This window comes from Heloderma suspectum, chromosome 5, assembly GCF_057233095.1.
Source record: "Heloderma suspectum isolate Gila_16-S chromosome 5, 16-S_ref, whole genome shotgun sequence".
Classification (NCBI taxonomy): domain Eukaryota; kingdom Metazoa; phylum Chordata; class Lepidosauria; order Squamata; family Helodermatidae; genus Heloderma; species Heloderma suspectum.
The window spans coordinates 72,845,955-72,860,562 of NC_139462.1; the positions used below are offsets into that span (position 1 = coordinate 72,845,955).

At 42.0% G+C, this 14,608-nt stretch overlaps 1 protein-coding gene across 1 annotated transcript in view; it reads left to right on the forward strand.

Annotated features, from left to right (window-relative positions):
* Positions 1-14,608, forward strand: part of TMA16 (translation machinery associated 16 homolog) — a 32,536-nt gene that overhangs the window by 14,014 nt on the left and 3,914 nt on the right. Inside the window, exons 4-7 of the mRNA XM_084859769.1 lie at positions 1,046-1,083; positions 6,012-6,096; positions 7,099-7,247; positions 14,442-14,484. Of these exons, the coding sequence (XP_084715895.1) occupies positions 1,046-1,083; positions 6,012-6,096; positions 7,099-7,247; positions 14,442-14,484 (315 nt within the window). The remainder of the gene's footprint in view (positions 1-1,045; positions 1,084-6,011; positions 6,097-7,098; positions 7,248-14,441; positions 14,485-14,608) is intronic.

Here is a 14,608-nt window from a genome sequence, read left to right on the forward strand (position 1 = left end):
ATCTTAATTTGTGCCTAAGTTGCATGGCACTCATGCTACATGATAATACCTTTCCTTTAGGAAATGTGATGTCAGTTGAACTTGTGACTGCTGTAGTGTCTTGTACTAGGACTTTGTTTTTGTCACTTGGTTATTGTAGAAAACAAATGATCCATAATGATCTGTGCCTTGGATCCATGTTTTCATGGTGGTACTGATAAATACCAGATCTGTGATATATTTTTTTTACCGTGCAGTCTACAGACACCAAGCTTTATGTTATAAAAACCATGCAATTCAGGAGAATCTTTTTATTCTACCCAGACCCAATTCAAAAAGCAAAGAGTATGTGTGTGGTGTGCTCCCTCTCGGGGGGGGGTGTGTGTGTGTCTGCTTTTTGTGTATATCTACTTTTGCCCTCCGTGTGTGTGTGTGTGTGTGTGTTTTCTTTCCCTGTTTATTCCTCTCACCTCCCGCCTGAGCTTACAAGGCAACAGTGGCCCATTTTCCTTTCCTCTTTTAACATTTTTACTGAGCACACTGCAAAGCAAAGTGCTGGCGCCCAGTCGCCGGCCATCTTCATTTCCTAAAGATGGGTGTGGGGCCCAGAGGCATTTTGGGGGAATGAAGGTAGCAGGCAACTGGGGCCACTGCCTTGCTTTGCATTGTGCCACTCCCCCCCGCCCTTGTAATTAAAAAAAAAAATTATTTGCAGGTGGGCCTTGCAAGCACTGAGTGAGGTGTCTGTGTGCCCTGTGTTGGGGGAGACAGGCTTCTAGTACCCTGGGGCAGGAACTCTGAACAGGAATACGCCTGCTAGGAGGTAAGGATACAGTGCAACATTTTTGTGGGTCCCACTTGTTGATCTTAATAGTAAGATGTCTGCTGGCTGTAGAGCAAATACTAAAATAAATTGTATATTGGGAGTTGTTTACTTACTGAAGTGTTTATATGTGCCATGAAAATGAAAGTTTTAATCTTACCTTTCCATTTGTTTCCTCCCTTGTGTGCCTGCGTTTGGTTTTTAATCTCAGGAATAATTAAATTTCAGCCATCCATTTTGCAGGTTGAAAAATGAAAAGGCCTTTCGTCTCAGCATTATAGGTGAGTGCAAAAATTACTTTTAAAAAGTTCCAAGATCTTCAGAACTACATTTTATGTAGTGTATCTTAAAGCCTTTAAACCTTTCTTGGAAAAAGGTAGCCTATTTTATGGAACATGTTTTTATAGCTTTTATAATACTTTATAAATGCTACTATGAGTTCAGTGCTGCTGGTAACACTTGGTTTCTTTTTATGCCTTTTCTTTAAAACACTTGTGGATTTCTCCATTTCTGCTTCTTGTAGCAGTGGTCATTTTCACATCCTTCATGTATATTGAAAGCTCTGTTCATGTGTGTGTGAGAAAGAGGGAGAAGTTTTAATGAACATTGTATGCTGATAAAGCTCTGACCAACAATATTTTCACCACACACATGTACATTTTTTATTCTTTTTACAGATAAGTGGATTAATTTTGTTATTTGCATTACATTGCCAGGGGTCTTAACTAGCAAATACTTTACCTTGGTTTTCTTGTCCTTCTATGTGGGAAATGGGAAAAGGTCAAAGCTCAGTGGTAGAATGCATGCTTCGCATGCACTCAGAAGCTTCCAAGTTTAGTCTAAAGGATCTTGGGTGGGCGAATCAAGGCATTACTGACCAGGCAGAATTGGGCTGACCATGAGGAAGTCTTGTACATTCAGTGTTAGGAACTGACATGGCTCCTGCCTACTGATGTTACTGATAGGAACCGCAGAGTAACATACTTCTGCATAGGTACAGCAGTAATCTGTGCTTGGAAAGTAGGGTAAGTCTTCCTTGCTCTGCTGGTTCTGTTCCCATCTCATAACAGGTCATTACAAAATACACTCAAGAAAAATAATGAGTTTTGCCACTTTTCTCTTTTGTAAGAAAAATAGAATCGGAATGTACAAAAGGTTCTCTAACTGAACTCCAGTTGAAGGCAAAAGATGGAATGTCATACCTAATGCATCCTAATAATGGCTCATCCAACCATCTACTGAAAACTTTAAATCAGCCTTTTCCATCCTTGTCCCCAGATGATGTTGGACTACAAGGTTGGGAAACTCTGGCTTCAATGAAAGTGATTCTTGCATTTCCTAGGTATCTTACTGTATTGTGGAGCTGCTCCTACTCATTTGATATTCACATTATCTATTTGTCTTTAGGGAGATCTGGTTCTTACATGGGGAAATGGTTGACATGTTTAATCCCCATAGCTTCCAGAAGACAGAAAAGCTAGGGCCCAGATCTTGCTGGTCACTTTCTGTAGGCTCACCCTCTTGAATCAAAGAAACTCAGTTGGAGTAACATGATCAGGGGGCCTATGGATAAAGTCAACGAGTGATTTCTGTGGCTGTGGATGCTTCCAAAAATCTTTGCTGGGTATACATCCCATGTACATCCTTGACACATTATATTTCCTCATGCAGCTGGCCTTTTTGGGAGTTCAGGTGCAACTGCATAGAGAACAATAGTCACTAGGCCTGATACGTGAAATGACTCCATGTATAAAGGGACTCAGCTCAGATTTATCTTCTCCTGTAATGTTTGAAGTATGCACCTCATATTTCAGATACTCTTGACTGAGTTAAAGGCTGTTCTTAGCAAATGTTGAAATAGTTGACAAAAGCTTGCAATCATCCATTCTGCCTCTTGAATGTAGATATGCTTTTAGACTTCTAGTAAATGCTGTGATCTTGATTGCCTTAAAAGTAGTTTGGTAATTTCTCATAATCTTGGCCTTCTAGCAGCAGTGTGCAGCTCAAGTCATACTCAAATGTTGACTGTGGGAAAACTACAGTGCTTTTAAGGAGCTTGTTTAAGGAGGGAAGACAGCATAAATTTGCTCCTTGCTTTCCCCCCCTTCCTCCCTTTCTGTTTCTACTTCAGCTTCCTATCAATCCTTTCTTCCTCTCCACCAATCCACCCCTCTTCTCCTGCCTGCCCCCCGCTCCATGCAGCCCCAGTAGTAAAGTGCAGCTCTAGACCAGCTGATCCACTATTCAAGGCATTTTGAAGGCACTGTTGGTTGTAGTGCAGCAGGAGGGGGAGATGGTGGAAGAAGGGCAGGAGGAGGTTGCACTGTAAGTCTGGCTACAAAGGGGTAGTTCAGAGCAGTGATAACAGCTTGATTTGCTAAGCAGCTAGCAAACCATAGCATGATCGAGGAAGGCTTAAAGCTGTAAATACAATAGCTTTCATTGTCACTCTCCTCTACCCTCCCGTTGTCTCACATCTTACCTTCACAAATGCAGCCACCCATGTACTTGTAAAGCAGCTACATTGGTTCGACCCAGTGTGGCAGCGTGTATGGCGGGGCTAGGCAGCCTTTTGGACCTGTGGGTATATTTGGACATTTGAGAAACTGTCCTGGGCATAAGCATAAACTGGCTGCTGTGGGTGGATATGGTTGATTGCAGAGGACAAGTAACCTGCCCAGTGGGATTCATGAGAAATTAAGATGGCAGCAGCTAGAGGCTCCCATATAGCTTTGAAGCAATCCCAGCTGCCAGTAAGAAAATATATATAAAAAAATTAAAATAAAGATTGGCAAGAGCAACGTGTCTTGATGGGCACCAGGGAAGGTGTCTGGGGCACATTGGTGCTTGTGGGCGCCATGTTGCCTGCTCCTAGTTTATGCAAGCAGTTGTGACTTTAAGGCCGCTATGAGGCATCTCGCCCCACCCACCCCAAGGCAATAATCACAATAGAATTATACATGGGAATTGATACTTAATTTGTCCTGACCAGGTGTAATTCTATTTACATCTGAATTTGTTTGAATAATTTAAAAATCTGAACATGAGGATGGCCATCTTGTTGCCAATAGATGCTTGCCTAAAATTCCTAAGCAAACGGCATCATACTGAGATGATACTGGCTCCATAAAGTAGGCTTGCAAATAGTCTTGTATTTGAGCTGTCGGGTCTCTCAGAACCATTCTGGAAGAGGTCTGGCTACATTTCTGATGTATCAGATTTTCAGAGCAGGCTGCATATTTATGCCCTGTCCTGTGCATGTCTACTTGGAGGTAAGTTCCATTGAGTTCAATGTATGTATGTTCCAAGTATGTGGATGTCTCTGTCTCTGTCTCTATCTCTCTCTGTCTGTCTCTCTCTGCACCTGTCTCTCTCATTTATCCTCCAACCTAAGGCCTCATTATTTTCCCTTGGCTTGCCACAAAAAGCTGCATTGCTTTCAGCTATGGCTTCCCTCTGATACGCATAAAATTTTGCTGGGACCTGCCCCATGGGAAATATACAATCAGTATACTTTGCAACATATAATAATGTTATGCCTGCATTATGAACATATGTACCTAACAGCACAATCCTAGGCATCTAAGTAATAAGTCCTACTGCTGAGGCTTCCAACATAGTGCCCACGGGCACCAATGTGCCCACAGACATTTACCTTGGTTCACACCTGCCCCTCATAATATTTATTTTATTTCTTAAGATTTTTTGATCAAAACAAATGTTTTTAACTGGGACACTGGCATGCTGCAAAACAAAGTATTATCCTCCAGCACCATCTTTATTTGGGTTCATAAGAGTGATTTTGTGTTTTAGAGCTCAGACCTCCCCCTCTGCTTTGTACTTAGATTCTTGGACAAGTTACTTTTTTTTTTTTAGTTTCACCAATTTGTTTCTGGGGAATGAGTGTTTTGTGACTAGCCATGCCCACCATGGCAGCCATTTTATGAGTAGGCAAGCCATCTTTCAAACTTCCAAATGTGCCCACCAAACCAAAAAGGTTGGAAACCCATGTCCTATTGAGTAATAAGTTGTACTGAGGTGTTGAACTCAGTACAACTTACTACTCAATAAGACATGGGTACCCAACCTTTTAAGTTTGGTGGGCACATTTGGAAGTTTGAAAGATGGCTTGCCTACTCATAAAACTTGAGCTATCGGATCTCACACAAACACTCTGCAAGAGATCTGGCTACATTTCTGATGTATCAGGTTTGCAGAGCAGGCTGCATAGTTATGCCCTGCCCGGTGCATGTCTACTGGGAGGTAAGTTCCATTGAGTTCAATGTGTGTAAGTTCCAGGTATGTGGATGTCTGTCTGTCTCTGCACCTGTTTCTCTCATTTAACCTCCAACCTAAGACCTCATTGTTTTCCCATTCTCCTAACGAAGTATACATAGAATTGCAGCATGAATCTTATTACATGATTACATGGCACTCATCTCACAAATTATTTACGGTGGCAAGCGATTTAATTGCATTGAATTGAACTGGTGCCTTCAGTGCTACTGTGCAGATGAAGCACTTAGCTGGAGGATGTCTTTCAAGCTTGTATTGTCAAAGTATACTTAGACCTTATAATGGCACTATGGCTAATACTAGTATTTCAAAATCTTACTATCTGCATTAGAAGGATATTTAATATTTCCTTCTTGATTTAGCGATGTAGTAGTTAAAAAGAAAAGTTGTTCTAATTTCTATTATTCATCTGGCAAAGGAGGAAGAAAACAGATTGCCACTTCTTTATGCCATTTCTCTTTAGCTGAGCATCTGGACTATGGATCATTTATACTGAAGGTCCAAATTGCATTCATTAGAGTTGGTGGCAAAAGTTCTGTTGATCTTTGTTTTAACTGTATCAGATTCCCTAGAGCAGGGATCCACAGCTGGTTTCCCTGGGCCAGATCTGACTGTCCGAAGGGGCATCATCTAGCCCAGTTGCCAGTCTAAAAGAGAGGTGTGTGGAGGGACTAGTGGCTGTGGCCAGAGATATGCTGGCAGCCCAGGGAGTTGGCCTCGACAGGCCCTAGATTTCATTCTTGGAACTCTTAAATCTGTGGGGGAAAGTTCTTATGGTTGAACTGCTCCTGTGAATTGTTGCAGAAACAGTGGGCCAGCTATTAACCCATTTGTGTTATATAACAGGTGTATGAAGCACCTGAGTGAGTTGTATGGGTTTTTTTTGTTTATTAGCTTGTTTTAACCTTTATAGGTGAAAAGCTGCTTTGGTTTCAAAGCCACCTTGATCCCAACCAAGCGGAATACACCAAAAAAGAAGCCTGTGAACTAGCAGAAAAGTAAGTTTGCAGCAGATGAGCAAACAGAAGGTCTGTCTTGTTGGAAGTAAGAGTGATGAGTTAATGTTCCCTGTTAGTGAACACCACTGGCATTCCCTGCACGTAATCCTGAGCACTTTCCCTGTTATGTGCTTGAGGTGCTTTAACAGTGCCAAAATTATGTCCTGTTGATGGTGTTGTACTGCTGCAGCAGTCTGCATATACCATCCTTAATGTTTATTTTGTATATAGTATGCTTTGTGTATTGTATGTTCTGTCCTTAACCATTATTGTAACACGTCACGTCTATTTAATTTTCATAAGTTAGTAGAAGACAGGCTGAGTTCATACAACACGACAAGCCACAGTGTGGCAGTTCACATGACATGCTGGGCTCATCGGCAGTTGTGTAACCTATGATGAGCTGCGGCAGTTGAATATGCAACCTCCAATGCAACATTTTGAATATGCAACTCCCGCTTTTGAATATGCAACCTTGTCATGGGAACCTGGCCTTGCAAAACCCTTGGTTTGTTGTAGGGTATGATATAGTGTTGTGCTTCATCTCTTTTGTTCCCTTCATAGCCTTTTCATGTTCTGTTGGGAGGAATCAATAGGTTGAATCCAATGTTAGTCCTACTTAGAGTAGACCCATTGGAATAAATGGGACTTAAATCATTAATGACTGACTTAACTCCCGTTTATTCCAATGGATCTACTCTAAGTAGGACTAACATTGGATTCAATCCAATTTATATGAGTCTCTTGGCATATGTACTATACAATTGTTGTTGTTATTGCTCTGTGCAGTTGTTGTTGATAAAGGCATTTAACACTGCTATATTGCTACAGTCCTGTACTCAGACTATCTAAATGCATTTACCACTTTGAAGGAGTGCTGTCACTTAGCCCCCACTGTCAGGGATGCTTCTTGGGGCTATTTCAGAGGCTTTGTAAAACCAACGCTAAGGTATAACATTTGAGCAAATAACTTTCCCACAACAATGTTTTACTGTGCTTCAGTTATTTGCAGCGATTCAGTGATGAGTTGGAGCAGATTGAACTGTGTAACAGCATTAAAGGAAGACAGGCAAGCCAGCACAGTTCGAGGGAAACAGTCATCAGACAGACTATGGAACGTGAAAGACAGCTGTATGAAGGGCATGGGCTAGGTATGTCCATTATAACTTACTGCACTGAAAAATCCCCCCCCCCCCCCGAATCTGTTATGAATAACTTCTTGTTGGCCAATTGGAATTTGGTACAGGACAACAGCGCAGTGGTTTTCTGCTTGTGGAAGTAAAAAACCCTTCTGTTCAATCTGTTGAATGTTTTTCTTAATTTCACTTATCCTTCCTTACCATGTGCTTCTCTCCTGCAGTTCCACCTTATATGCAGTTGTATTTCACAAGGACTTGGCCTTACCATACCAACCCCCAAGACCGCTTCACAAAAGTGGCTTTGAAATTCTGTGGGAGAAGCTGGTGTACAGATCATTGATGGAAAAAAACACTGCTCTGCAGGCCCTTTTGAATTGGAGCCACTGTGTAATAGTTATAACAGCCTTCCCCAACCTGGTGTCCTCCAGATGTGTTGGCCTGGCACTCCCAACATCCTCAGTCAGGCAGGGAATGATGGGAGTTACATCATTTGGAGTGCACCAGGTTGGGGAAGGCTGTTACAGCAGGAAGGGTGCATATAGAAGGTTGTTTCATAGAAATCTGGGGTCAATGTTCCCTTGCATCTAGTCCACAAATTAACATCTGGAGATGTAGCTGCTCCCAGTTTGAAAAAATGTGTTTGCATGTGAGATCACCCCCAAACTGTTTCAGTGTTGAAATGGCACATTTTGAAGTTACTTGGAAGTTAACAATATATTCACATACTACATATTTCTTTCTACATACTTGTAGTTTTTTCACTTATATCTTCTAGTTTGGGGTGGGGGTCTATAATAAATACATTTAAGCTATCCTCCCTCTAGTCAGTTTTACTGTGATTACATTTAAGCTACCCACCGCCCTCAGCTTTGATGTGAAAGGCTCAAGCACGTAAGGGAGACTTTTTGCATTCAAAAGTTTCAACCAAGCAAAATGGATTTTTTAAAGACGTTTATGAGGTTTCATGTTGTGCACAAGCTAGAAGGAAATCTAAGAAATACTCAGGAAGTATGATTTGTATTTCTTTGTTGTCTTTCCTTGTTAAAAAGTAACCTCCCATCATTCATTCCTTGTTAGCGGTCCTGTTGCAAATGCTTGCGCAGTGCCTTAACTGGGCTTCAATTTAAGGGAAATTGTTGCTGCTAGATAGTGTAATTAGAGGCGGCACTTTAAAGTCTAGAAATCAGCTATATTGTGTCATTAATAGGGTTTAAAATCCTCAGCATCACCAGGAAGCCATCCCCTGGCTTTTCTTTCTGTTTTGAGAAAGAATATTTGTAGGCTTGATTTAATTAGGTATTTTCTTTATGAAGATAAAGTATTTTTTTTCTGTGTGTGTGAGAGAGAGAGGGAGAGGGAAGATTCTCTGTAGTTGTAAAAGCGGGAATAGCTACATTTGTGTGTGCTTTTGAGTTCCGTGGTTATTAGGCAATGAACAAAGCATCACGGTCTGATCATTCAGCAAGCTGCATATGATCTTAAAAATAGTTCAGTACAAGCAGGGTGTCCAAGCAAATCAGCTAACGTTATTTACAATATCTTTAACATCAGAGATATTCAGGGGACGGGAGGCACGGGCTTCAAGATTTTCCCTAGGGAATGCAGCTTTTTTTCATGCTTTCCTTGGTGTCTGTCTCTGCCTGACTAGAGCTTCTAAGGGAAAAAAACACCGCTGCATGTTTTTGACACTGGTGGCAGGCTGTTGCTCTCCATTTGACAGAGTCCTTGGCTCCCGTGAGCTAATTGCTGAGGACAAACTGAATTAAAATGTTCACTGCGTACTTACGTCATGGGAAAGTATTATCTCCCTCCTATTCCAGTCAGCGTGGAATGTGGACCTCTGGGCTATCCACTTCCAATAGTCTATTCTTGTCTGTTTGTTTGTTTATTTATTTATTTATTTATATACCGCCCAATAGCCAAAGCTCTCTATTTGAAGCTCCACTGTTGCAAGCTCCTACCTCTGCATGCAGCAGAATGAGGTGATAGAAATCCTACTGTGATAGAGTGGACTGCATCACTTCAGGCTGCAGGTGGAGAATGTCAGTTCTGAGTGATTCCCCATATTAAAAACTTCCTTTCCTTTCCTTTTTTTTTTTTAAAGTACTATATTGGGGGAGAGGATCTATCCCAGTTTGCTCTCTCCTGTGCTAGTTTTCTACTTGCTGTGTGTGTGGGTTATGCAGGAGAGCATTAAAAAGTGGTACAGTCCATTGTGCCACCTGTAGTCTGGAGTGGGACTAGAACTTTGTACCACCTCACTTCCATCTTACTCGGCTGCATGTGTAGATCAGGCCTGCATGGCTGCCTCAGAGAGAATTCTGGGCTGGAGGAAAGATTCTTGAGATCTTTGTTTTGCAATGATTACAGTTGGTCAGTAATGGGGGTTGAGTTCTATCTAGGCTGGCATAATCTTGTGAAGTAGTTTTTGTGAAGTACCTAAGCTTCTCCTTCGCTATGCACCTAACTAGTCATTCAATTCCCATGCTTCGGGACTTCAAAATCGGGTGGCTACTTTTGGCGGGGTAATTGAGTTGAACTGCGATAATCTGTAATAATAAAAGAGGATGTTTATCAGCACCAACACTCCAAGGCTGTGAAACCTAGACACCTGAAACTTGACATGCATACAGAGGGGACCGTAGGGGTGTGCACCTCAGGCTTATTTTGTTTTTCAAATGCATAAATAAATGTAAATTAATTTAAATGTGTCCATGTGGTTGAAGCCTGCAGTAACATCTTCAGCCACTAGGTGGAAGACTTCCCTATCCAGCTCATAGCTTTGCAGTCAATACAGTTTGAAGCCAGGGAGAATAGTCTGAGGGACAGAATTATATGGGTGCTCCTTCTTGTGGGACAGCCCCCCCCAGGGGAATGGAGTAGACAGACCCCTCCCTCAAGGGGCTATAGGGGTACACTATGGCAAGGGCTGTGCCTGGGGTGCTAATGGGCATGACTTCACTCAGATGGGGCAGGCATAATGTGTCCAGTGTTGACAGCTGCATAACTTTGCATGAAGACTTCAATAAAGGCTATTCTCACCCATGCAAAGCCAGGTCCGTCCGTTGATATAAAGTAACAGCATTGTCACTTTGGTAATAGTCAGAATAAATTCAGAGATTCTCTGCCCACAGCCCAACACAATAACCATAGCCCAATATGGTTATAGGAATAGACTGTTAGACAACTGAACTTCGACAGTTTGATGTGCATTCCATCAGAACATTGAAGGAGAGGAGAATTGACCAGAATCAGGCTTGGATTCTAAGATAAGTTCACAGAAGGGAAAGTTCCGGAGGGCCCCCCAGTCCTCTGGAGAGGCTTTTTAGGGATCACAGGTGTCTGCAGGGGGAAGGAGGTGATGGGAGACTTTACTTTCAAGAAGTGCCTTAAGAATCCATGCAATAACAAACAGCATATTGGAAGGATTTTTGAAATTAATTTGTTAATTTACAAAGAGAACAAGCTAATGGCTGGTTAATTGGCTGCAAAACATCTGCCTGAAGTAGTGTTTTACTCTGGTATAGAGATTAATAACATTTTTTAGTGTAGTTCCTTCTGTGGCTTTGCTGTTATTCACTATAATGGCCAGTAATGAATCTCTTTGCCACTCTCTTGAACTGTTGTGTTCCGTGTTGAAGAGAAAGAATACAGGAAGAATATTGGAGGGGCAAGGCTTAAATAACACTAATAGTGCAATCCTATACATGTCTGCTCAAAAGTGAGTTCCATTGTTTTCTGTGGAGCTTACTCCCAGGTAAGTGCGTATAGGATTGCACCACAAGTCTAGAGTCCTAAATGCACTTACTAGGGGATAATCCCCATTGACCACAGTGGGATGTACTTGGAAGTAAACATGTGTAGGATTGCACTATAAGTTATACTGGGCTCCAGTATGTAAACCTGTTACAACGGTAGTATAAAGCTGTGCTGCATAGTAATCAAGAGTATTATATAATACTAGTAACATTTCTTTCTTTTTTTATTTCTTCCAGATTATTACGCTTTGCTTATGCAGTTCATTTGGGAAGTAGTTTGTGGTAGAGCAAACTGGGCTGTGGCTCAGTGGTAGAGCACCTGCTTTGCATGCAGAAAGTTGCAGGTTCAATCCCCAGTATGTCCAGGTAGGGCTGGAAAAAATTCCTGCCTGAACCCCTAGAGAGCCACTGCCAGTGTTGACAATACTGGTCTAGATGGACCAATGGCCTGGCTCCATATAAGGCAGTTTCATTTGTTCCTAGTTTTGAATAATTGCTTGGTTTTCTTAAACTTGTTCAGAGAGCCTCCACTTGTCATTTGATGATTAATGGCAACCAAAAAATCAGTAAACATCTTCATGTTTACTTTCAGTTCCTTGGAATGATAGCAGTTCCATGCTGATCCTGCTGTTCTGTTTGGATTAACAGAAGCTGGAACTGGGATTGTCTCCTTGCACTTCTGGTTTACTCACAAACCCTTGCATTTAGCTAGAAGTGAATTTCTCTAGTTTTGAATGCATCCTCCCATTATATTGGGCTAATGATCAAGCATCTAATAATGTTATTAAAAGATGTTACATAGGTCTCCCAAGTCACTTAGGTTTAATTATCTAAACTGTAATGTACCAGGTTTTTGTGACAGTAATTGGAAGTGTTCACAGAGAACAAGAAAACTATTATAGCTTTACAAATAATATAATTTCACCCTTCTTTGAAATGAAATTCTTTATTTGAGAAGAGGAAAGCTGCCTAGTTCACATTTTGGAAGGGAAAACAGTATATAGTATGTTGATGTGATGATGACCAGTTGTGCATGGTGCATGGTGTGGAGAATGTGGATAGGGAGACATTTTTCTCCCTCTCTCAAAATACTAGAACCCGGGGTCATCCTATGAAGCTGATTGGTGGGAGATTCAGGACAGACAAAAGGAAGGACTTCTTCACAGAGCACATAGTTAAACTATGGAACTCGCTACCACAGGATGTAGTGATGGCCATCAATTTGGATGGCTTTAAAAGGGGGTTGGACACATTTCTGGAGGAAAAGGCTATCAATGGCAACTAGTCTTGATGGCTTTGTGCTACCTCCAGTACCAGAGGCAGTGAGCCTATGTACACCAGCTGCTGGGGAACATGGGTGGGAGGGTGCTGTTGTGCTCATGCCCTGCTTGTAGGTTCCTGGTTGACAGCTGGTTGGCCACTGTGTGAACAGAGTGCTGGCCTAGATGGACCCTTGGTCTGATCCAGCAGGGCTCCTCTTATGTTCTTATGTCTTTTAAAATGTTATTATCAGTAACACAATGGAGGGACAGAATTCAAAGTATGAAGTGCAGCATCTGGCAGGGTTTTTCTTTTCAGAATTATATTTATACATAGATGAATTGATTTTTATCATTCTGCTAGCACCTTAATGTCTAGGGCTATGAAAGAATACCGTTTAAAACAATGTTTTGCAGAACTTCTTAGAAAACATACATTTGGAGACAATGGTCCTGTTCAAATGTTGGTCCATGGCCCTCTCTCCCTTTTCTTCCTGTCTTGCTTTGGCGGAGAGCTCCTGGCTTTCATTAAGCCAGAGTTCCCTGCTATATCCAGACCATGGAACTCTGGCTTGTTATGAGTCAGTGCCCAACAGGAAGAGGGGAGGATGTGTGCATGGCTTCATAACCAGCCTTCCCATCATCCCCAGCCAGCATAGCCAATGGTCAGGAATCTTGGGAGCTGTAGTCTAAAACACCTGGGGGCCACGAGGTTGGGGAAGGCTGCCATGAACCATGATTTATGAAGCTGTGGACAATGTCTGAATGCAGCCAGTAGCTCTGCTTTGCCAGGAGTAACAGTTCAGCTAAACCCTGTCCAATTTACTAAGAGTGCAATCCTATGGCCATGAAAGAGTGTCTAGACAGCCATAGGGTTTTCCTGTTTCTGGGAACCAAGCTCGGATCCAGGGGTCTGAGCTTGTTTCCCAGAGATCTGACTCCCCTCCCCCACTGTCTTGTAGGCAGCGTGGTTTATCTCTGGCTCTATGCTTGTAAGAGCAGTGCAGAGCAGGCAAAAAAAGGGGGGCGTTCCCGGGGGAGGAGATCGAAGTGTCGTTATGACACTTCCTATGCGCTATCCAGCCTCCCCCCCCCCCCCCCGTGCTCTGACACGCCACAACTAGACAGCTGAAATCAGCTGTCTGGCCGTAAATGCAGGGCAGCTGGAGCATGGAGGAGAGGATCCTCCATTGGATAATCGGCTGCTTCCGAGTTCAGAGGCGGCCGACTATCCCCATAGGATTGCACCTCCGTTAAATCTGTTTCAGGTAGATGACCAAGTATTGTGCTCATATTTACTGTCAAACTCTCTCAGTCCATATAATTAGCTTCATTTACTATTGATGTTCAGAAAAAAATGGTGGAGGGAAAAGGGAGAATTCTGTTTCCAGCATTGCTTCATTTTCATGTCTACAGAGCTGAATCAAGAGCAGCACGTGTACTATTTCAAGGGGCATTTGTTGGTCAAGAAACAGTACAATGCAGCTTCTCCGCTCCCTGAACTGTTTCCATTCCACCTGGTCATTTCATTGTAAGAACTACTGTTTAACGTTAAGAATTGGCACCTGAGCATGCTTTTTTCCTCTTCCTTCCTATCCCTTTAACCTTTTGTGTAGTGTCAGGGACTGACTTTTTGATTTGTAAGTGAGCTGCTCAGGGAACATTTTTGGCTAAAGAGCAGGGTATAAATGCTTTAAATAAATACAATGTGAATTAGTGAAATGTATGAAAATTGTTGTCTATGATGATATGCCATTTGGAGATCTTGCAAGATTTATTAAGTGGCCAGTAATATAACCATGGCTGTAAGCTGATGAACAAAGATGCTATAAGATAGATCTTAAATTGCAGTACTTCAGGGAATTGGGGTGGGGCGAGCACCAAATATGTCTGCGCTTTCCTTAATAGTTCTTTTTCTTTCATAAAGTCTAACTAGAATTCCTTATTGGAATTTCCTTCTCCAAAAAGGGGATTGATAACATTCCAAGATCTTTGCCTTGTTCGTGGAAGGTTTGGGGGTTGTGCTTCCTTCTAGGGTAGTAAGCATGAGAGCAAATGGGTCAATCTCATTCATACTATCAGTACCAGAAGTAGGCAATCCGATGTCATATTGACCTTTTAAAGTGTCCAATATCAAAGTTTCTATTGCTATTTGGCTGGCTGATCACAAACGTAATTGTTTCCAACAGATATCCCTGACATTGTGAACTGTAAGCACCTTAAAATTTTCAGGTGAGTTACTTACTTTAAAAAAAAAAAAAAGCATCCTGTGTTCATCCAATAAGATGTTTATTTTTAAATAAGGGCAGGTATGTCACAGTAGTCCCAAGTAAGCCAATATTATCAGCAAAACTTT